The 23173-nt window shown below is 37.0% G+C and overlaps 4 protein-coding genes across 5 annotated transcripts; 2 read left to right on the top strand and 2 right to left on the bottom strand.

Moving 5' to 3' along the window:
- Window positions 1-4995: 4995 nt before the first annotated feature.
- Window positions 4996-9741, top strand: LOC113719185 (putative late blight resistance protein homolog R1A-3). Of its 2 annotated transcripts, none has more exons than XM_027244309.2 (2): window positions 4996-8884; window positions 9199-9741. In XM_027244309.2, the coding sequence occupies exon 1, from the start codon at window positions 5095-5097 to the stop codon at window positions 8845-8847; it is 3753 nt and encodes a 1250-aa protein (XP_027100110.1). In that variant the 5' UTR covers window positions 4996-5094; the 3' UTR covers window positions 8848-8884; window positions 9199-9741. The 2 variants fall into 2 exon arrangements, with proteins under 2 accessions (XP_027100110.1, XP_027100111.1); XM_027244310.2 differs by having other exon boundaries at window positions 5003-8884; window positions 9431-9741.
- A 258-nt stretch (window positions 9742-9999) lies between these two features.
- LOC113718497 (loganic acid O-methyltransferase-like) lies at window positions 10000-11894 on the bottom strand. Its single transcript, XM_027243400.2, has 2 exons — window positions 10481-11894; window positions 10000-10173 (listed from the first exon to the last, which is right to left on the bottom strand). Exons 1-2 carry the CDS (start codon window positions 11108-11110, stop codon window positions 10000-10002), a joined length of 804 nt encoding a protein of 267 aa, XP_027099201.2. The 5' UTR covers window positions 11111-11894.
- Window positions 11895-13457: 1563 nt separating this feature from the next.
- LOC113719187 (putative late blight resistance protein homolog R1A-10) lies at window positions 13458-19618 on the top strand. Its single transcript, XM_027244311.2, has 3 exons — window positions 13458-15750; window positions 17665-17902; window positions 19252-19618. The coding sequence occupies exon 1, from the start codon at window positions 13458-13460 to the stop codon at window positions 15705-15707; it is 2250 nt and encodes a 749-aa protein (XP_027100112.1). The 3' UTR covers window positions 15708-15750; window positions 17665-17902; window positions 19252-19618.
- Window positions 19619-21843: 2225 nt separating this feature from the next.
- Window positions 21844-22798, bottom strand: LOC113719189 (mitochondrial import inner membrane translocase subunit TIM17-1-like). Its single transcript, XM_027244315.2, has one exon. The coding sequence runs from the start codon at window positions 22724-22726 to the stop codon at window positions 22100-22102; it is 627 nt and encodes a 208-aa protein (XP_027100116.1). The 5' UTR covers window positions 22727-22798; the 3' UTR covers window positions 21844-22099.
- Between the last annotated feature and the right edge of the window lie 375 nt (window positions 22799-23173).

The raw sequence follows: 23173 nt of genomic DNA, 5'->3' as shown, positions 1-23173 counted from the left end.
GTCTGTATACTTTCCCCATGCTTGAGGGCAAGTATGATTCAGGTGTGGGGGGAATTGATAGGGTATAATTTGTTAGTAAATTTATTATTGATTTCCCCTTCTATCCCTGACAAATATTGTGTTAATTGCTGATATTTACTCATATTTGGTATTTGGAATCAATTTCAGGAGTGAAGCAGAAAATTACCAAAAAGGAGGGACTTGTATGGGAAAATGCAGACTTCTAAGGGCTTCAACCTTTGGGTCCTTGAATTGGTGGGGACCACAAGCTAGTGCAAGGCATTTAGTCATTTGGGCTTTTCAAAGAAAGCAACGTAGAGAGACTTGGAACAACAAGTACTTTGGAGGGTTTGTCCACATGTGCGGGGACCACGGATAAGAAGCATGAGTCATTTGGACTCTAGGAAAAGAAACGTACAAGACTTTGAATTTGGTGTGGGGACCACTAGAGATAGCATTAGACTTCCTTTTGGCTTCAAAAAGGGAGAAACGTACGAGAGGTTTATCAATCAATAGTTTTAGTTTAGGCTTTTAGCATAGTTTTAGTTTCCTTTTCTTAGCTCTTTCGCATGGTTGTTCTCCATTAATGGAGAACTAACCTCTTAATTCAAGTCAAGGGGACAACTGAAGATTTGGTTCAACAATTACTGTGAGATCTAATTTATTTTAATTGCTTCCTTAATTTATTGGTATTTATATGTTCCCTACTTTTAATTGCTATAGCTCGTGTGAGTAATTGAATAGATGCGCAATATTTAATTATTCACATAGGCTATTTTGCTAAATAGGGATAATTGAATCCGTAATTGTTCGTTATCTTTATCTCAGTAGCAACTGGCGTAATTGGGTTTATGTTAGGGGAGCATACGATCTAACTTAAACAAACCCTCGTAGCGTGTTTGTTAGTTAGGATTGGGCCTTTCTAATTATTAATGCAATCTAGGAATTAAATCCTACGGTCGTACCTAGGGTTGTTTTTGGGTTAGAGAAATAGTTAACGGTCGTACCTTAACTATCGAGAAATTAAGGGAAGGTTGGTTGTTTATCGCGTGCATGACAACTATAACTGGTCTATTAATAAATGTGGAATTATGTGTGAATCAATGATCAGTGCCTGAACCATTTCTGAAGTGTACCCTTGGCTAGAGTTTTCCCTTAATTATTTCTCTTAATCAATTATTTTCTGCAGTAAATTTATTTAGTTAGCATTTAATCCAAAACCCCCCATACTTTGAACTCTAGAAGAAACAAATTATCCCCAGTCCCTGTGGATTCCACCTTACTCACTGCTATATACAAAATCTGTATTTTTCTTGAGTAGGTAATTATTATTGCACAGGTTCGGCACCTGTCAGTTATATATATATATATGAGTTTGCCAAGAGTATTTGAGTTTAATCTACTCTTTGTATTGGAGAAATATTATTGTTCTTGAGTTACCTAAATTATAGCATTCTTTATCTGTATAATCACATGTAATTTATTATTATTTATGATAATTTAACCACAAATAACTTTCTTTAATTCAATTTCACTGTTAGAGACTATAGTTCAAGTAAAAGTTTCCATTTTAATTTAATTTTCTAAAGTACACGGCTATAGTTATTATCAATAACATATAGAAGTGCTTTCCAACTTTAAAATGGAAACTAGGAGAAAAGTGCCTCACATAATGTTATTATTGCAATTATTACCCTGTAAAAGTTCGAATAGAAGTTTTCTCAAGTTCATGGTGGATACAATTAGCAATTGTAGTTTAGAGAAGAAAAGAAAATTGAAGATTTGCGTTTGTATTATAATGTAGTCCTAATTTTAGATTTCAGAGGATATACTCTCCCGTCCCCTACTCCGTATTTTTAACGGAGGGAAGGGAGAGGGGAAATCCCCTCCCCTGATCCCCACCTCATTAGCCCCCATGGGTACCTTGGCCAATTGCCATCTCTGGGCTCGAGGGTTGGGAGAATGAAGGGTTTAGTTACATTTACCTCCATTGAGGTTTAACCGAAGTACCAATCGCTCCTTAAGATTTCACCAAATAATGAAATGATCATTCAAACTATTAAAACTATAACAAACACCCCTTTCCCGTTAGTCAATTAACGACTGATTGTCAATCTTGGTGATTTCAGCATAAGCTATACAATAAAAACCCTAAAATACCCACTCTTAAAAGCCATTTTCACCATTCTTTTTTTACTTAAAAGCCACTCTTAATAACGCCCCACTGCCACCTATAGGTTTCCAAAATTGAGAAAATTGCACTACTAAAACCGCCTTCTTGCATGGTACATGATTCTTGCATCAGAATTCACCAAAATTGATAGGAGAGCAGCCATACAAAGTAAAACCATGGCTATTCCTCCTTTTCATCTCACCCAAATGACAGCCATTTTGATGAAACTTATAACAAAAATGATCCTTTTAATGAGGAAAAAATAAACATGGCAGCATCATCACAAGAAAATTGAAACATTAGGAAGTCGAGGAGCCACGACTCATAATCCTCATAAGTCCCAACTTTTCAAAAAATAAACAAATGGTAATCACATATCCGCTACACAAGGGGATTCAGCCTAAGATCCAACCTTCATCAACCTAGAAATAAATTTCCATGCTTGTCAACAACGTACTCCAATCTTATGTCTAATTAAACTCAAACAATGAAAAAAAAAGTAAAAAGTTCAAGATTGGAATGCTAGAGAAAAAAGGGGAAAAGAAGCTGATGCTGTGGTGGTGCACTGCTAGCGGCACTTAGAGTTTGTTGGGGGACTTTGATGGTTTCTCTCTTTCTTGGGATCCTTCTTCTTCTTCTTTTTCTATATTTGGTGTGTTTTATTCTTTTCTATCCTTGTTTTCCTTCGAATTATTTTCTTCTTTTATTTATTTTAATTCCTTTTTTGCCTTTTACTTTTCTATGTCATATTTAATGAATTCACAAAGGATAGTTTTGTCATTTGGGAACCTCTAACGGCAGGATATTAGCGTAGATACTAATAAGGGGATAGATATAATTTGGCCAAATCTCGAGGACTAAAGAACGGAATTGAAAGACTGAAAGTGACAAAAATGATGCAACGAGATCTACAAGGATAATCTCTGACATTCATGAGTCACCTAATCAGCTATATCAAAATGTAGAAACTGAAAATCATTTTGCCCCAAATAGGGGTGTAAACGAGTCGAGTCGAGTCGAGATTTGATCTAATCGAACCAAGTTTCAACTTAGTTTTACGAAACTCGAACTCAAACTCGAGCTCAATGGACTCAAAATGTCAAGTTCAAACTTAAAAAATAAAAATAATTATCTTATTTTTAAAAAATAAATAAAATAATAATTTTTCTTAATAAATAATAAAATATTAGGGATATATATATGTAATTTTACTATTAAAATAAAAAAAATTATAATCGAGCTCACGAGTCACTCGCGAGCTAACGAGCTTAATATTTTTGAGTTTAAATTCGAATTCGAGTTTGACTTGATCAATTTAAACTTGATGTTGACCGAATTCGAGTCGAATTCGTACTTGAGTCGCTCGCGATCAGCTCGCAAGCGGCTCAATTCGTTTGCAACCCTAGCCCCAAGTTATTAAATATATAAAGTCCATGTCTCCGCAATTACGAGGATAGGAAGGGGTCTACATTATCGACATATCACCTTTTGCAAACATGGTGCAGTATTTTTTTTTATTTTTTTAGTGTAATAGAGAGGATTCAAACTCGAAATCTCTGGTTTACATTTCCTCCTTCGAACCATCCAATCCATCCTTCCCCTCATAACATAGTAGTTTGAAATAATGTGAAAAGTGAAAAGTAATATTATATATACATATTAAACAAAATGTCTTCAATAGCTTGATAAATACAAAATAGGATAGGTTAAATATACACCATTAATGCATTAATTACTCATACTATGTGTATTGATAACTTCTACCATTAATTTTAAAAGGGTCTATATATACCTATTCGCTAAGATGTACTTCAAGTGTTAAAATTTTGAGAAAGTAAGTTTAATTAGGGAAAATGTATAAATGTAAGAGAAGATAGTAATGGTTGGTGTGTACATATATATTATAAATTGAAAGAAAATTCGGCATGTTAACAAATGCCTCCTGGACACCAACTAAAAAAAACCCATTTTAAAAATAGTGGAGTAGAACGAATAAGAATTTGTTAGAAAACTGTGAAACGCCAAACGGCACCAGTAGTCCGCTCCAATTCGCAATGACCCAGTTTTTGTGTCTCCTTCCCTACAGTGTAGGAGTAGGAGTTGGTATATCGAAAATTGTTTACGTTTGATGCAAACAAAAAAAAAAAAAAAAAAAAAAGAAGAAAGCCAACTATTGATTTCCTTCAATTTTGATACACAATTAATTACACTTTGCTTTCTTAAATCTAAACCCTGCTACTTTTTCGGGGGTGACATTCCAACCATAGATAAATATAAAACAAGAGAACAAATACCTTCCCTGTACAATCATGTTACAAGTAAACCAAAACCGTGCAAATCGTTCTTCAAATTTTATAGCATATCAGTCCAATTACAATGCAAAAAAAAAAAAATGGAAATTTAGTCTTGATATAGGGTTAATTTCAATATATCACATAACTCTTGAAACTTATTTTCACATATCACTCTAAACTAGCAGTTGTAATTTGTAAATTGCGGCAGCATATAGTTTAAAATCAATTGAAAAATTAAAAATTGTCTTTAATGAAAAGGATTTAGCACGCCTAAATCAAATGCGCTTAACCTAAATTGAGGTATCTGGATTGAAAAATATAACTACCAAAACGTCACTAATTTGAGTAATGTACCACAAATTGATAGTGATACACTGATATTTTAGGGTGTAAACTTTGAAATAGTGATAGTTCCGGGTTGCATGTTACAATTAGCTCGAAAATGTGGCAGATCGTTTGGTTCCGCTTGTCACGGCTTGATAAAGGCTACGCTTCTTAGTTCCTGCAAACCATCTTCCATCAACATACCTTTTCTTGACAAGCCTTTTTTTTTTTTTTTTTTTTCTTGAAGAAATTTGACTTCCAAGAACAGAGAGAGAGAGAGAGAGAGAGAGCAGGAGACAAAAAATGAATCGAGCTTCTATTGATTCCGTCACTGATCAACTCTCAAGGCTGTTGTGCCTGCCAAACTTGCATTTGCACATGAAGCAGCAAATTCAGAGCCTTCAACTGGAGCTAAGGTTCGTGAAAATGTTCTGCTGCTGCTTGAAAAACTGGATGGCAGCTGCTGATCATGAGAACATGCATTTGGGATCAGTACGAAACAGTACCGAAGGCACTGTGGAAGCATCAGGAAAGGGGCTATACAATGCTGGTTATCGTGCAATAATTGGAAAAGATTTCAAAGATTGGGAACTCCTGGCATCTAATATGCTAAGAGAAGTTGAGAAATGTAAGCCAACAATCAGAGAAACTGCCGTTTCTTTATTTGATCTTTCATCCCAATTCATAGCTTTCAGGGCTGTTGACGAGATCCTGGATTTCATTGATACCATTTTAATGAATTTGAAGGATCTTGTCAGCTTGAAAGATGAAGTGATTATTGGTTCAGTGAAGGAGCAGATCGAAGCACTCGAAGGTAAGCTGAGGTTTCTCAGAAACTTCGTTGACTTCGCAGCAAGAAGATGTAGCAAGCAGGACAGAATGGAGGATTTCTTGACTACCCATGTTCAAGCATGGGCAAGAAACTCTGCTTGTTTGTCACTGCTATGTTGGACAGATAGCATGAACAAAGACAAGGAACCCCAGAGGAATGCTATGCTTCCTCAGTTGCTACTGAAGATCATGCCTTGTAGTCAAGCAGTTGCAGAGATGTATCTTGAACTCCTGAAGTCAACGCCATCTGACACTCTTTTAATGGGTGAAATTGTTTCTGGCTTTGTCGATTCTCTCCTAGGAAATGCAGGCATATCTTTAAAGGTTGATCTTGCTATCCTTCGAGAAGGGCTCCTGTTTGCGTTAACATTTCTGGTGGATCCCCCAAAAGAGTCGGCAAGAAAAACTGAGTTTGCTGATATGGTTGAGAGTTTGGTGATATCTGTCATTTGCTCTCTTCATGTTGCTCAAACTGAAGATGGAACTACCAAGGCAAGAAATGATAATCTGTCTGATTTTCTGGAGAAGATAGAGAAACTCAAGGCAGAGGTCTGGGAGCTTTTTATCGCCATGCCAAATTCATCGGAGTCTAATTTTCCCAGGACTAATGGAATGGGATTTATTGATTTCCTCATGGGAAACTTGAATGACATGATGCAGTACAAGGCCAACCATATTCCTTTTGCGGAGCATAAAGTTATGGCAGTTCTCGAGGAGCTGTCATGCTTTAGGTCCTTTCTTCAGGATGCAGAGAACGTGCAAAATGACTATCAGGAGGTGAATGCTCTGCAGACACGGATTATCAATCTGGCATACCAGGTGGAAAATGTAATGAATTCATGTGCTATTTCAGGTATTCCTATTTGGCATCAGATTATCTGCTTCTCTGATATCCAGGAAGAAATCAAGTTTTGCGGGACTGAGATCATGACCATGAAGCAGAAATACAATATTGGGAAGCAAATTGCTGTGACAACTTCCAAGCTTGCCCATTCATCACGAGGTAATAATTCAAAATTTGATGAAGATGTTGTGGGATTCAAGGATGAGGCGAATCAGATAATTGATTTGCTTACAAGTGGATCGAAGAACCGAGAGATTGTCTCAATTGTTGGAATGCCAGGTGTAGGTAAGACCACTCTAGCTAGGAAAATTTATAATGATCCTTCAACCACATCTTACTTTCACGAACTTGCCTGGTGTTATGTTTCGCAAGTATATACAAGCAGAGACCTATTACTTGCCATTTTAAAGTGTCTTAGTGTCAGTATTGATGATGTTAAGCTCTCAAAGATGAGCAATGAAGATCTGGAGGAACAGCTCAGGAGATGCTTACTGAAACAAAGGTACCTCGTGGTAATGGATGACATTTGGGATATTAAAGCTTGGAATGTTGTAAAACAGTCACTTCCAGATGATGGAAATAGAAGTAGAATTATTTTCACGACTCAAAATCACCATCTTATATCAGATGATGAAGGAAGTGGCAAAACTTATCTGCTTTCTCCACTGATTGAGGAGAAACCTTGGGAGTTTTTGCAAGAGAAGATATTTCACAAAGATGCTTGCCCTCAAGAACTATTGGAAATTGGAAAGAGAATTGTGGAACATTGCGAAGGATTACCCCTGGCAATAACTGTTATTGCAGGTCTTCTTGCAAAGGAAAAGAAGAATGTAGGATGGTGGAAGCAAGTAGAAGCAAGCTTAAGTTCTGACTCGACTACAAAGGGATACATGGGCGCTATAGAACTAAGCTACAAGCATTTAATGGATTATCTAAAGCCTTGTTTCCTATACTTTGGAGCATTCCGGAAGGGTGAAGTAATTGGTGCCAGAAAGTTGACCCTGTTATGGAATGCCGAAGGCTTTGTAAACAGAAACCAGAGGAGTTGCTTCGAGGTCGTGGCAAAGGAGTACTTGAAGGAGCTTAACGATCGAAGTCTAGTTATTGTTTCTGAAAGAAGCTTCAATGGGGGGATAAAAGCATGTCGCCTCCATGATCTGCTACACAAATTTTGCTCAAAAAAAGCAAAAGACGAAAAGTTTTTACATGTGCTGGAACGGTCAGAGGATTCTGATCATATCCTTAATCCTGTAAAGCATGATCAATATCGATTATGCATTCATGCGGAATCCACAGCTTCTGGAAGTTTGAAACCCGCTTGTCAACGTGTGAGTTCTCTGCTCTTCTTTCGGAAAAGGGATGGTTACTTTTATGATGATGATGATAGCTATGCTTCCAATTTCTCCCCTGACTTCTTAGAAAGTTGTAAACTTATTAAAGTTTTGGATTTGAAGAGTGTCTACTTGCATTCTGGCTTCCCGAAAGAAATTGTATCAATGGTGCATTTGAGATATGTATCAATTGGTGGTAGTTTTACAGAAGTTCCAGCTTCAATAGCCAACCTCTGGAACCTGGAAACTTTTGTTGTGGCAAGTACAAAAACCATTTATTTGCCGGATACATTTTGGAGGATGAAAAATTTAAAGCACGTAGATGTCAGTGAAATGGCAATCATCTCTTTAGGGGAGTATGAGGTTGAGGATTCCTGTCAAATGGACAATGTGGAGACTTTTTCTTCACTTGCTTTCACTCAAGGAGGAAATACGGAGAAGCTGTTGAGGAGGTTTAGGAGACTTCGGAAGCTGAAATGTGAAATTGTGGAATCAAAGAAGTGCAGAAGGAAAGGAATTCAGTTCCCAGCACTGGCCTCCTTGGAAGATCTTGAGTCACTGAAAGTGTCTACCAATGGTTCTCATGACCAAGTGTTTTATAGTTGGATGCGGATTCAGTTTCAGGCATTCAACTTCCCCACAAAGCTGAAGAAACTAACCCTCTGTAAACTTGGTCTACCATGGACTGCCATATCGACAATTGGGGAGCTACTCCATCTTGAGGTACTCAAGTTGCGGGAAGGAGCCTTTAGGGGACAAAGATGGGATGTGGGAGATGAGGAATTCTTAGAGCTTAAGTTCTTGGAATTATCAAACATGGACGTTGTACTCTGGAAGGCCTCCTATACACCGTTTCCTAAACTTGAACAACTTGTCATTGAAGATTGTTCTGATCTTGAGGAGATCCCATTCAGTTTTTCAGAGATTGAAGGCTTGAAGTTGATTCAATTGAGGAGGTGCAGCTATGATGTAGAAGATTCCGCTCAGCAAATTCTCCAGGAACAGAGGGATTCAGGAAATCCGGAATTTGATGTACTTATCTTACATTGATTTCGAGATGCAGAATATCTATGCACTCTTATTACCTGTAAGTAAATTAAAGTTCATAGTCTTTTCTTCTTTTACCTCTTTCTTTGGCCACTGCATTCATGTTTTCATTTAGTTAAGAAATGAGCAACACTATCCCATATTATTGAGGGCCAAGTAACTTTCATCTTACTACTGCTTCAAAGATGAAAAAATTAGCAGTACATGTATAATTTTGCTTGTTTCCCTTATAAATTAATAGTTTGGATTTATTAACTCTTGAAATCTAATGAAGATTGTATATGATATTATGCAGAATTTACTTGAACAATTTTAAAAGCTAACACTCTAAATAAATTAACAATTTCCTTGCAGAATTATCATGATGGATCAAGGGGTGATCAACGACCTGAAACCATAAAATTCTGTTCAATTGATTTGAGTCTGCACCTATTTAACTAAGCCAATTGAAAAGACTACTCACTGTGACAGCTTGTGGAATTCAGTAACTACCCCCTTTGAAGTAACTAGAAGGCCAAACAGAACACCATTGCTTGAGATTTATGTGTAATTTCTCACTCTGTATTTATTTATTATATGGTTACAGATGTTTGAAGTCAAAATCTCTGTTGATCCATCGAATTTCATGGTTGTTGGATTTGGATATGCTGTCATGGCTTTATATGCACTAAGTAAGATGGTTATCAAGATTGTATCATATTTGGACAAGATTTCAAGCATATTGTTCACTTGTCAGATGGTAAACTTCTAGTGTTCCGAACATCTGTGTGGATTACTGGTAATGTTGTTCAGATATAATCTATTTGTATACATACCATTCTGGGACAATTGTAATCTTACACTCTTGTACTACTATGTAACAAAGAAAGAGGAACAGGAAGGAGTTTATGTTTACAATTCCAACATATCACATAATTGGTGGTACAAAGGCAAGAAGGGAATTAATCTTTCCTTTCATGCTTTCTAGAGGGGAAATATGGTATGTATAAGTAGTAAAAATCATTGTATGTCTGTTACTGAAATAAAATCTGTATGAGAAGCTATCAGCATGCAGATCATGCAAGACTGCATCTCACTTAAGCTGGAGGACAATGAACAATTGCGTGCCTTCCTTGAACCCTGATTCCAAGCACAGTGAAATATCTGCAGTTTTCTTTATAGTCCTTTTGAACATTTCATTGGATCATGAATCTTGGACCTAGGATCCGTCACCTCCATGCTTTCAATACTGAAACAACCATTTATCTTCACCAGCGAAGCCATCTCCTTTGGAGATGCAGAATAAATTGGTAAGTTGAAGGAATCGATTTGAGCTTCATTGAGGATTCCCTGTAAACCGAGAAATTAAAGGTATCAATCAATAATATCACATCAAGTATATCCACTTATTTGATTAAAATTTGGAAATTGTAAGGCTCATGTCCAGTGGAATCTCTTAGCAATTTACTGCAGCAACTGGCAAAGTGGTCCGCGGATTATTTGTATTTGAGGTTCTCCCTGGTTCTCATTCAGTTTCATCATTAATCTAGTACGTAAAGCAGATAGCTCTACTTCCATTCCTCTACCAAGCATCCCCTCAGAATTAGGAGCTTAAGCACATCCACATCTAGATTTTTGAATGACTAGTTTGTCTCACCTCATTAGCCCTATCCACAAGACTGGATCCAAGGAAGTTGAACAGAATGCCAGCAGGTAGCTCGGAAGGGTGCACCTCGTCAGGGATACCTGGTATGATAAGTACAATCATGCCTTCTGGTACGATCTCTTTAGCTCTTGCATTTAGGAAAATCCCCATATCCTTTTCAAATTGAGCTGCATAAGCATTGACTACTTCATCCGAGGCACCTGCACAGTGTATTTTCCCCTTATTCCAAGAAGAATTTTGGTCAAGCAACTTTTCTGGCACCTTAGAGAGCCAGTGCAGTGAATAAGACGAATGTGCAAAATGGATGGAAGATGATGGAAACAGCTGATCATAGAAGGTGCCTGGCACTCCTGCTGAAAAGTATTGCCTTTCAAGTGGGAGAGAAGTGAAAAGGGTGTTGAAATCATTGGATGCATGATCATTGAAGAACACCTGAAATTCAAGCTTATGCGAACCATCATATTCAGATTTGTGCTTGTTTTCTATGGCATCTATTATGTTTTGCACAGCAAAGAAAGTATTTGGCCCAACTGAGCATCCCAAGTCTGCGATACAGAGTCTATTAGAGGCAGAACTCAGGCTCTTGGTGTCAAGCTTCTCAACAATTGCCTCTTTGATCATTTCTCTGGCAACATTTGACGTATCCCTCTGTAAACTTTGAACACACGTCAAACAGCTTGCTGTTTCACGTCAAACATTTGTCCACAGGCAAGACTCTAAAGCTAAAACTTGAATTCGTTCCTGTTACAGTAATACCATCATTGTGGGAGAATTTGAAGTGATTTGGGGATGCTGAATCTCCAACATCTCCAACGTGTTGATATGTTAAAGGACATTAGGTTGAAGTTTTTATTGGAGGTTGGAGATAAGGTTTTGCATTCCCTCAATATGATTTTGATGAACAGGTTGATTATGTCTAATCCCACCCATTCTATATGATTCTGGTTGAAGAAAATAGATGTATTCATGTAGTAAGATGACTTTTTGAGTTTAACGACAAAAGTGTTTCTTTAAAATGTACTAATAACTTGTGATGAGAATTGAATGTCTTCTCAAGTATACAAAAATGAGAAACAACATATTCATATGGCATAGGATCAAATTCTCAATCAACAATTGGTTAAGTGTGTTATACTTCTATCTGGCTCGCTCTCAGTTTCTTAACAATTTGCTAATTTTAGGATGTTGACGTGGTCTAGCAGTGATTTAGTTCTGCTCTTAACTTTGTCTTAGAAAAAAAAAATCTCAGATGAGCATTTTAATGAGCTTTGGTTAATTAGTAGTATTAACCTCTAAAATCTCTAACAGAATAAAACGTTGCTTCATGAGCAACTTGTTTCCAAAAATCACGCATCTTTGAAGATATCAAAAGAAACTTTAGAATATCATCATTAGTAGGACTCAACAAGGTAACCACTTCACTAGCCTGAGTTTCACATCTCATTTGCAGGATTCCCCAAAATCTCAAAGAGAGAGCAAAAAATGGATTGCACTTGTGTTGATTCTGCCATTGACCAGCTATCAAGGCTACTGAAAAGACCATCCTTGACTTTGCTTATGAGGCAGGAAATCCGTACCCTTTTACTGGATTTAAGATTTCTGAAAATGTTCTTCAGTTGCTTGGCAAAGTGCAAGGCTGCTGAGGAGGACACCACTTTGCATCATTTGAGATCATCTCTCCTGACGAATGCTGAAGCTATGATGGAGGAAACAGGACAGGACCTCTATGATGCTGGTTATTTTGCATCCATTGGAATAGATGTGAAATATTGGAACCTTGTTGCAGCTAAGTTGCAAGAAAAAGTTGAACATCTCAAGCCAGAAATCAGGAATACTTGTATTCTCTTGGTAGATTGCTCTTTAGAGCTCAAGACTTCTAACAGTGGTGGTATCCTGGAATTTATGGATTCTATCCTGATGAATCTGGAGGATCTTGTCAACTCTCGTGATGGTATTTTTGTTCCTGTGAAAGTGCAAACAGAAGCCCTTCAAGAGAAGCTAAGGTTCTCCAGAAACTTTCTTGACTTCACGAAAAAATGGTGTTGTAGGCAGGAGCAGGACAAACTGGAAGCTTTCTCGACTGTTCTTCGAGATTGGGCTAAAAATACAGCGTGTTTGTCTATTCTGTACTGGATAGATGGTGTAGATGAAAACATGGGAGCTTAAATCAATACTATGCTTCATAAAATGCTACAAAAGATCATGCCTTACAGCCCCAAGGTTTTGGACATATATCTTGAACTCCTGAAAGCTTGTAAGTCATCAAAAGCTGATAAAAGTGTGATGGGTGAAATAGTTACAAGCTTTATCGATGTTCTTCTAGAAAATGCAGTGGTTGCTGTAAAGGATCATATTGAAGATCTACAGGATGGGCTAGTTCTCTTGATAACATTTATCATGGACCCGCCAGAGGAGTTTGGAAGAAAATCGAGAACTGTAATCTTCACCCAGATTTATGCACTCATCAGAGAGATGACATTTTTCATTTGCTCACTTTGCAGTGATAAAATGAATGATGACACTTCCAGGGAAAGAAATACTTTGCTTCCTGATTTACTCAAAAAGATTAAGGAAGTTGAGGCAGAGGTCAGAGAGCCTAATGGCAAGAAGCCTAGTTCATGGCATTTTGATTTCCCTGTGACGGATGCAATTGGATTCATTGATTTCCTCTTGGGGAATCTGAATAAAAGTTTGAAATACATTGCCAACTTCATTCCTTTTGCAAAGCATAAAATTGTGACTATTCGTCATGTTCCTTAGGCCTTTCCTCGAGGATATTATGGAGCTGCAAACTGAGTCTGTTGAACTAAAAGATCTATGGACATGAATTATCAATGTGGCATACCTGGCAGAACATGTCATCAACTCATGCGCAACTACTGAAACTCCTATTTGGAGCAATATTTGGAGCAATATAATATGCCTTTCTGATGTCACAGATGAAATTAAGCATATCCAAGCCGATGTCATGAAGATAAAACAGAACCAGATATCCAGCACAAGAAATCCTAGTATTCAGAAGAGTTACAGTTTCGGTCGACCACGAGCTAGTATTTCAAGTACTGATGAAGTTGTAGGTTTGGTGGAAGATGCAAAAGCTGTACTAGACAAACTTACAAGAGGATCAATGAAGCTGAACATTGTTTCTATTGCTGGCATGCCGGGTGTAGGTAAGACGACTCTGGCAATGAAAGTCTATAATGATCCTTCAGTTCAATGTTACTTTATTAAACGTGCTTGGTGTTATGTATCACAAGTATACAGAAGAAGAGATCTGTTATTTGATATTTTGAGGAGCGTTATTGGTATTGATCAGGTTGAAATCTCTAAAAAGGATGATGATGAAATAGCTAATCAACTCCGACAAAGTTTAAAAGGACAAAAGTACATAATTGTTATGGATGATATCTGGAACCTTGGGGCTTGGGATGCTGTAAAATATTCACTTCCAGATGATAGCAACGGAAGTAGAATTTTGTTCACAAGTCGGAATCACAAGTTGGCTGAAATGTCTGGACTTCCGTTCCATGTTCATCCCCTTAATGAACTTTCTAATGATAAAAGTTGGGATCTTTTACAAAAGAAGGTGTTTCACAGTGATGGCTGCCCTTCAAAATTCTCAAACATTGGGGAAAAAATGGCAAGAAATTGCAAAGGACTACCTCTGGCAATTGCTGTTGTTGCAGGTCTCCTTGAAATAAAAAAGAATGATATACATTGGTGGAAGCAAATTGAGAAAAATTCAAATTCTCGCATTAGTACTGAAGGCTGTATGGCCATTCTGGAACTCAGCTACAATTATCTACCGGATACATTAAAAGCTTGCTTTCTTTATTTTGCAGCATATAGGCAAGGTGAAGTAATTGCTGTGCGGAAGCTGATGCTATTATGGATTGCTGAAGGACTTCTGCAACCTGAGAAGAGGAGCTTAGAAGCAGTGGCAAAGGAGTCTTTTTTGGAGCTAATCGATAGAAGCCTAGTGATTGCTACTAGCAGAAGTTCCAAAGGTGGGATAAAAGCTTGTCGTGTTCATGATCTATTGCACTATTTCTGCAGGGAAAAAGCTAAAGAAGAAAGTTTTTTACATGTTGTGGAAAGGACCGAGGTATCTCAATGTTTCTCAAGTCCCATAAGGTTTGACCAATACAGATTGTGCTTGTATTCTGAATGGGAAACTTTGATCAAATCAAAGCCTTCTAATCCAAATGTCTCCTCTCTAATGCTATTTGCTGATACTAAAGAATCAACCCATAATTCTGTTGCCTCCCAAATTTTTCAGAGTTTTAAACTTCTTAAAGTACTGAATTTGGAGAGCATCAATTTGGATTGCCCTTTTCCTGAGGAAATAGTATTAATAGTACATTTGAGATACCTAGCAATTCGGGGTAATATTATGACTGTTCCATCATGTATATCCAACCTCTGGAACCTAGAAACCTTTGTTCTTCAAGGTTCATATGATTTTGTTCAACTACCGGATACCATATGCAAAATGAAAAGTTTAAAACATGTGTTTGTCAGTGAAAGGGCTGTTGTCTCTCTTGGTGATATGGAGCTTGAGGAATCCTCTCAATTAAATAATGTGGAGACATTTTCTTCCTTGTCTGTTGATCAACGAGCAGATTCATGGATGCTATTGAGAAGGTTCCCTAAACTTCGGAAACTGAGATGTGTATTCACAGAATCAGAGAACTATACTGGGAAGGGTATTCAATTTCCCCTATTGGCTTTGTTAAAAGATCTGGAATCACTAAAAATGTCTACTTATGGCTCTGGGCAACTGTTCTATAGCTGGATGCGTGTACAGTTTCAGGGATTTAACTTGCCCTCAACTCTTAAGAAACTCACCTTGCATAAGTTTGGCCTACCGTGGAGAGCAGTATCAGAATTGGGAAAGCTTCCCTGTCTTGAGGTTTTGAAATTAAGAGAACAAGCCTTTCCAGGACAAAGGTGGGAAGTGGACGATGAGCAGTTCTTGAACCTGAAATTCTTAGAATTATCCAGTTCAGAAATTGAAGAATGGAATGTCTCCGCTGAATCATTTACCTGCCTTCAGCAGCTTGTCGTAGGAGATTTTTCCAGACTTAAGGAGATCCCTTCAATTTTTGGCCAAATTTCTACCTTGACAATCATTCGCTTACATGGCTGCAGCAACCAAGTCGAGTTCTGCCTTGCAAATCCTCAAAGATCAACAGGATATGGGAAACGAGGAACTTGAAGTACTAACCACATACTCCACATACTGATGGAAGTTCTTGGACGTAAGTTTACAGCACTTGTATACTTTTCTTCTAATCAGTCATGATAATAGCTTCTACCACTGAAAAAAGATCATATGGTTTCTTTGATTAAATTGAATTTGAGTTCTCACTTTTACTTTCCCTGAGGGGACCTGAAGCAGGATATCATTTACCATCACATCATAGGATTGTTGTTACTATATAGTTTCAGATGATGGATTTTTCACTAGAATATTGGCTAATAAAAGATTTCATTTCGGTATAGTTCTTCTTCGCTTATTCACTTGCTAGTAAATGTAGATCCCTGTTCATTCCTTCTCATGCTCAAATATTCATAGCTTCTAGTTTCACTGATATGAATAAAGTTGGGTTTTTGCTCTAAGGACCTAATTCATACATTTCATTTTACTTCCTCAGTCTAGGATGATGAATACTTCTGTACCTGAGAGAAGCTTTAAGTTATGAACGTTATTTAGCATTGATAACCGCGACAGTGTGAAACCATCCACGAAAGCAAGTCGGAATGGTCTTTTGTTATGAGCATGAGGATTCTGGAAGTGCAATAATTGGCAAAACTGTTTTTCTTTTGCTAGTTCTGACCAGCTTATTATCATCTCATTAATTTTATTGCCGACTCTAAGATAAGAAATTCAACATCAGCTCCCAACACATGATCGATGATTGCATCTAAAATGACTGATCAATTAGATAAACTCTGGTTAACATTTCTTTTAAAGAGAGAAGAATTCTTAACATTCCCCTGCATTCTTCACTATCAGTCTGCAAGAGCTCTCTGAATTGATGTGGTATCCCGGAAATTGATACTTAATCAGTGTTACACTCAACTCGTTTTCTGGTTTGAAATGTTCTTTTCAGTGCATAGGCACCACAATCAATATTATCTGAAACTGACAGTGATTTATAGCTTTATTGTTTCACTTAGCTTTTCATTTTGTTCCAAAGAAAGTCTTTCCTGAAGGTCTTGTCTTCTTTGACGACTTCCATGCTACAACATATATTGGTGCAGAGAAGCAGGAATGTTTTATATTTGGTTCTCATAACTTCCTGCATCTTTATACTAAATAAAATCTATATGGGAAAATTTTCAAACTCTCTGCAGCAGTTCTTTTTTTTGTTTTTTTAATCCTTTTCCCACCTTTTCCCTTGAGAAACTAATCTCTTTATGAATCAATCTTCAATTGCAAAAGCAATTTCTAGCATCAAAGATTGTCTAAACTTTGTTACAATAAATGGTAGAATCAAGTAAAATCTTGTCTATATCATTGGTGCATTAAAAAAAAAAGATTAGGATGATTAAAAGCATTAAATGACAAAAGATTGCATACATTAAGTTCTATTACTTCTTTAACTGATAAAGACAATCATACACACACACACACACACACACACACACACAAATTTCTTCATCACTTCAAACATTTGCCTTGAAGCAATTCAGATACATTTACAAGTAGTGTAAAATCCAGTAAACCCTTGTGGTCTGTGCAAAGGTTTAGAAAACATCCTAGATTTTTAAAAAAATAATAATAATAATAAGTCCACATAAGCCCATTTGGCTATGAATTGATATGTACTTTGGATGGAAACCATCTAAATTGTAGAATTTGAGCTACATTCGCTTCAAAGCAAGTATAAATGATAAAAATTAGTTATCATTGTTCCTGTTAAAATGCCAAATTAACAAAGTTTAGTTCATTTTTCTCCTTGCTCAATCCAAAATTTTATTTTCGAAGAAAAGTTTATGACTTCCCCTTGTATGAAAATGACAAGCCTTTTTTTAAGTTTTTTTTTTTTTTTTTTTGGGTTTCATGTTGGTAGATTTTGATATTTAAGACAAAGGTTAATCTTTTCTGCCTTATCGAATCTGCATAAATGGTTTTGACTTCTCAAATATCTTTTTCACTGTTATGCCAGCTAAACATTATACTGCCTTCAAGCTGGTGAGCTCCCATCTAAGCGAACTCGTAGCTGTTATGCTGCTGGTCTTCCATCAAAGTGAACTCCCATATGCCCGTGGTCGACGAGTTCGACGAACTTTCAACTTTTAAGCTCAAACTCGACTTGTGTAAAATATAAGGTGCTGGAGATCGAGATCGAGGTCAAGCTCGCTCAAAAAGCAAATTGAGATTGAGATCAAGCTTGAGCTCAAGTGGTAAGATGTGTTAATTATTTTAAGAATATAGGTTTCTAGGTAATTTAATAATTATAAAAATAAAAAATAAAAAATAAAAATATAAGAATATATAAATATGAAGCTCGAAAAGCTCAATGAGCTTTTGAACAGAATATGTAAATGCTCAAATTCGACTCGATTAGATCGAGCTTGAGTTGAACTTTGACTGAGCTCCTGCTGAGCAACTCGACTGGACCCCCACCGCCATGCTTAACTATATAAAAGCTTGGAGATCATTATTGGTTTTGACCAACATTGACAGAAAAAGGATTTGTTATCTCTAGGAAGTAATTGGCAACACAATGATGTTAGGATGAAGTTTAAAGCTTTAAGGTCAAGAAAGTTTTGTATTGTTGCTTTTGTTTCAATTAATAGTTGCTAGCTACTCTCTATTCACAAAATCTCGCCGGGGTATGATACAGATATCATACAAGTAAATCCTTACACTAAGTATTTCTGTATCATTACTGTTCTAGCTTGACACAAGAAGAAGATCTTCATTGAGTGGACTTCTACTATGATATATGAAAGTTTCGCAATGATTTTTCAAAGATTTAGCATTTAATGCTCTAATGACTTATTTGTCCATTATAGTAAGCATTATGTTAAGGTACATTAGGTAGATTATGCTAAGGTCCAGTACATCATCTTTATAATTAAGAGTATATTAGGTAGATCTAAAAAGTAAGAAACACCAAAATAATAATTCATCCAACACACTTTTTTATGAGTATAGATAGCTATGGATAAGAAATTCCTCAGCTTATTATGAGAGTACATAACATGGACAAGGAACTAACCAGAAACTTGTCCCAAGCTTCAGAAGTGAAGATATAAATCTTGTCCAATGAAAAATTGATACAACTTCCTCGTACTTCATGCTATCTAATCCTTCCATCTCCCAAGTTTAGGAAAAGTCAGTTTTATCTTTAAGCATCTCATATCTTACTAAGTCTGTTGAACTCGATTATCAGATGGTGTACAGTTTGCATAAGTTTATGAAGCTAGATCCAACCCAACAACTTTGTAGTGTACGTTTCTTCAATTATTCAAGTGAATACTTGACCATGTGATCACTTAAAATAAAAACATTTTGAGAGAAGGTTGTCTTTGGCCTGCTTTGATCTACATCCTTTCAGCATGAAATATGTGCAGAATTTACTACCGCTAGACATGAAACTTTTTCCATATTGTTCTGAGAATGAAGCCTATGATCAAAAGTTGGTATGTTTCTGCTCAGTTGGTACAACAAAGGCTAATCACTGGATATCTTGAACTGATCTTCCAATTAAATTGCAGCTTTATCATTTCTTTACTTTTTTTTCCAGGTCCTTGAGGGATAAATATTTGGAGCTGAAGGTCAAGCTTTCTTCATATATATGCCCTGGTCTCAATTATGAAGGTCTACTCAATACTGTTGGTTTTCCAGATCCTGACATGGTTTTGCATTTATCAAGAACACTACTTCTATTGTTCTAAGATAGTGTCTCATCTAAACAAGAGCTCAAGCTTCATGTAGCATTGACGATTCCTAACCAAATTGGTTATAGTGATGTTGCAAGCTAACCTTGTTCAGTGACTGAATTAACTCTTGTATCTATATTCTGTTGTAGCTCTGTACAATGAAGAAATACATCCATTACCTTTCAATGGATATTCTGAGCTGCGCCGGGGGGTGTCAGTAGTTTCTATTTACGTTTGTTATCATTGCACCAACTGTTTTTTCTTTTTCTTTTTCTTTTCGCCCCTTATTTGTTAAACTTCTTTCAAAAGTTCATAGGTATACAAATGTAATTATGCAAGTCCCAAAGAGCAGAGCAAAGGAATCTGAACCTGAAGCAGAGTAATTAATTTTTGCCAGAGATCACATCCACAGTTAAGGGTTGACACTTGACAGTAAATGCACAAACACTTTATCCAATAAAATTGTAACAGTACAAACAATACAGTCGTAGAAAACGAATTATGCATCATCAGTTTTTAGCGGATAGAGAAGAGGCACTACTGGAAAACAAGACAGGCCAGATTGTGGAAAAGCTGATCTGCGTGAACTTCAACAACAGCTCGCCAGATGAAATGTTGGAGCAGTGAGAAGTTAATGGTATAAGCTCAGGTAAGAAATACATTAATTGGATACAAATCTTGCAATCCACATTCCTTATTCAGATTTTCTTCAGCTAAAAATCCATCCTTAACTTCGATAAAGCAATAAGAAGGATATTACCGCAAACTATAGACATAATTACACTACTTAAAACAATCTGTGTTTGGATCTATTCAGATTCGAGTAGCTGTTGCCACCATCCATTAACCGTATTAATCTTACATGCAAAATGAAATGAACAAACAAATTTTCAAGTTAATACATAGCCCATGCACAGACGCAAGTACATCGGTACATACCTGTTTGACGCATTTGGAAAATATTTCGGTTAGAATGATAATCAGATAGTTCGGAACAGGTGATGCAGGTTGATAAAATGGTGAACAAGTATAGAGTGCGTATATTTATAGGTGTACTAGTATAATTTTGCATCCTTAACATATTGGGATTAAGATTCTTTATCCTAAGTTCTATCTGAGGCAATTTAGTTTATTGAGAAAGTCCTCATGGGCAAGTGTTCGATTGTTGGTTGCGCATTCAGTTTAAGGGATTTACCTTTCCCTCCTGGCTTAGGAAACTAACCCTGTATAAGTTGGGTCTACCATGGAGGGCAATGTCAACAATTAGGAAGCTGCCATATCTTGAGGTACTTAAATTGCGACAGCATGCCTTTTGGGGGGAAGATATGGGATATGGAAGATGAAGAATACAGAAAGCTCAAATTCTTAGAAATGTCAAAACTTGGACATCATACACTGGAAGGCGAGCTCAAATCCCCTTCCCAGCCTTGAGCGACTTGTAGTGGGAGAGCCTCTTGAACTTGTGGAGATCCCTTGTTTTTTTTTTGCAGAAATTCAAAATCTAGAGGAAATTCTGTTAAGGAGGTACAACAACGAATTGCTGCATTCAGCTGAGACAATTGTCAATGAGCAGAAGAGTGAAGGGAACGAGAAAATTCGTTTACTCAAGTTCGGTTAACAGAAGTTTGCAGATGGAGAATGAGTATCTCTTTGCATTCACATGTAAGCAGAATCAAGACCATCTTCTTTCTTCTTATGAATTATATCCATAAGCTACATGTTTAATTTTCACTGGAAGTCTGGAAGCTCAACATCGTCTTCCAACTCTCCTTTCTTGTATAAAGAACAAGCTTGATATAGATACTCCCTAATAATAATTAAACTTCTGTCAGGCTTCTTGTAACGTGAAGAGATGTATTTATAGTGGACTGCTTTTGGATTATGACTCATCTGGTTGAGAGCAAATAATTTTGCACTGGCCATTGTTTTTGTCTAAAATCGTTTGGCAGCACAATGCAGTTGTGATTTCAGTTTGCATTTTTGTTCTGGCCTTGATATACTTCCTTGGCTTCTTGCTTTTTCCAGTTAGAAGCTTGAATGTCAAGACTCAGATAAATTCTGTTCTGAAAACACTAAAGTTTCAGCAGGGATCAATGGCTGAATTGCATTTTTCTAGATTTTTTTTTTCTTTTGTAGAAATTTGATATATTTGAGGTAAACAGGTGATTGGAAAATGTGTTCACGGAAAACATAGGAATTTTGCTTTGGAAAATTGCTTTCCAAACAAAGCCAATGTTCAACTCACAATCATTCGCATTAGCAACTGTAAACTTATTGTACTTGTTAAAAGAACAAATCTACATAATTCTAACTTCTTTCATGTATACCAGTTGTCTCAACCACAAATTGATGGCACCAACTCTGCCTTGCACTAGCCAAATCGGTGAAAAACATACACCACAATTCACGCTATCAATAGGAGGATTAAAAAACTAAATTAAAAAACATTAACCAGGAGAAACAAATTAATTCAATTGAGAATTCAAGATTTCTCACTAAGCCAATCTGTCACTACTAAATTAACACAGTGTCAAATATTTAACCTCAACAATCAATTTCCCTTTACCAGAGAATCCTTGTAGGATTAATTAAAATTAACAACAATGTAAGACGTAAAATTTCAATATCAATCTATTCTCCAAAAAGAATGAATGTACTTGACTAACCATAGTTATGATCACTCCCACTGAGTAGTGAAAAAGCATAGAAATTTCACTTGAACTCAAAAGTCGGTGGCAAAGGAGCATCAAAGCTCTCCAAAATCTCCGTCTTGGCTCCACTCGTTTCTTCCTCTTTCTTTCCACCACCACCAAACCACCCTCCAAACCAGGACGCTGACCCGGAAGCACCGGCTGTCTCCGGCAGGTCCTGATTACCCTGATGACCCATGCCAATAGGCACGCTACTACGATCAACATATATAATTTGTTGCTGTTGAGCTGCAACGAATCGATTTACAGCGATCTGAAGGCCTTCTATGAGGGCCAATAAACCTCCACCAATTAAAGCAGCCCGAGAAGCGGAGGCAAAGCCCTGGCGCATTTGTAGGAATCCCCCGGTGAAGGCCCCGGCCATGATGGAGTTCCACGGATCCTCCTTTTGGCGGAGGTAGACGAGGGAGCAGTCGGAGAGGGAAAATAAGGCACCCCAAACGGCGAAGCCGCCGGCAGTGGCTGGCGTTTTCATGCGGGCGGTTTGGTAGGCGCCCAGGAGACGAGATCCTCTTGGGGAATTCTTTAGGCCTTTGAGAAAGTAAAACGCTCCGCCCCCTACGGCACCCATGCCAAAAGCGCCGCCGATGTCATCTAGTATACGATCAGGACAGGGGTCCCGTTCCATGGTGGTTAACGGAGAAGGAGGAGAGCGGGGCCGGTGGAGAGTTTTGAGAGGGTTTTTGAGCGGGGAAAATTGCACGTGTTATTAGCAAATTAAAGTGTAAATAATAACATGACACTTGGCGCAACACTATTGGTGGCATTGAGTTGGCATAGAAAATATGTCACGAGAAAATAAGTTAGCCAATTCATACCAATCGATTAATGAATAAATTTTAATATGCAATTGATTATCATGTAAACAATTCCAATTTCTTACCAATGCCAATTAAGTTATCCATTTCAAACATACTGATTAATGAATGAATTTCGATGTACAATTGATTATCATGTCAATAAATTTCAAAATTTTTTTTACCAATGTAGTAATGTTTTGAATATCTAACATTTAAAATTAGAAAGGAATAATTGCAGTTTTGAATAATTCTTAATTTTTTAAAATGGAGTACAA

The sequence above is a fragment of the Coffea arabica genome, chromosome 11e (genome assembly GCF_036785885.1).
Source record: "Coffea arabica cultivar ET-39 chromosome 11e, Coffea Arabica ET-39 HiFi, whole genome shotgun sequence".
NCBI classification, from domain to species: Eukaryota; Viridiplantae; Streptophyta; class Magnoliopsida; order Gentianales; family Rubiaceae; genus Coffea; species Coffea arabica.
This window is presented reverse-complemented; position numbering and strand designations above follow the sequence as displayed.

Bases quoted from the DNA above. Each gene is read 5' to 3' on its own strand.
- LOC113719189 (XM_027244315.2), bottom strand. From the start codon at position 22,726: ATGGAACGGGACCCCTGTCCTGATCGTATACTAGATGACATCGGCGGC.
- LOC113719187 (XM_027244311.2), top strand. From the start codon at position 13,458: ATGAAGATAAAACAGAACCAGATATCCAGCACAAGAAATCCTAGTATT.
- LOC113719185 (XM_027244309.2), top strand. From the start codon at position 5,095: ATGAATCGAGCTTCTATTGATTCCGTCACTGATCAACTCTCAAGGCTG.
- LOC113718497 (XM_027243400.2), bottom strand. From the start codon at position 11,110: ATGATCAAAGAGGCAATTGTTGAGAAGCTTGACACCAAGAGCCTGAGT. The intron at 10,174-10,480 runs GTGAGACAAACT...CTCGGTTTACAG, and splicing joins TTGTGGATAGGGCTAATGAG to GGAATCCTCAATGAAGCTCA.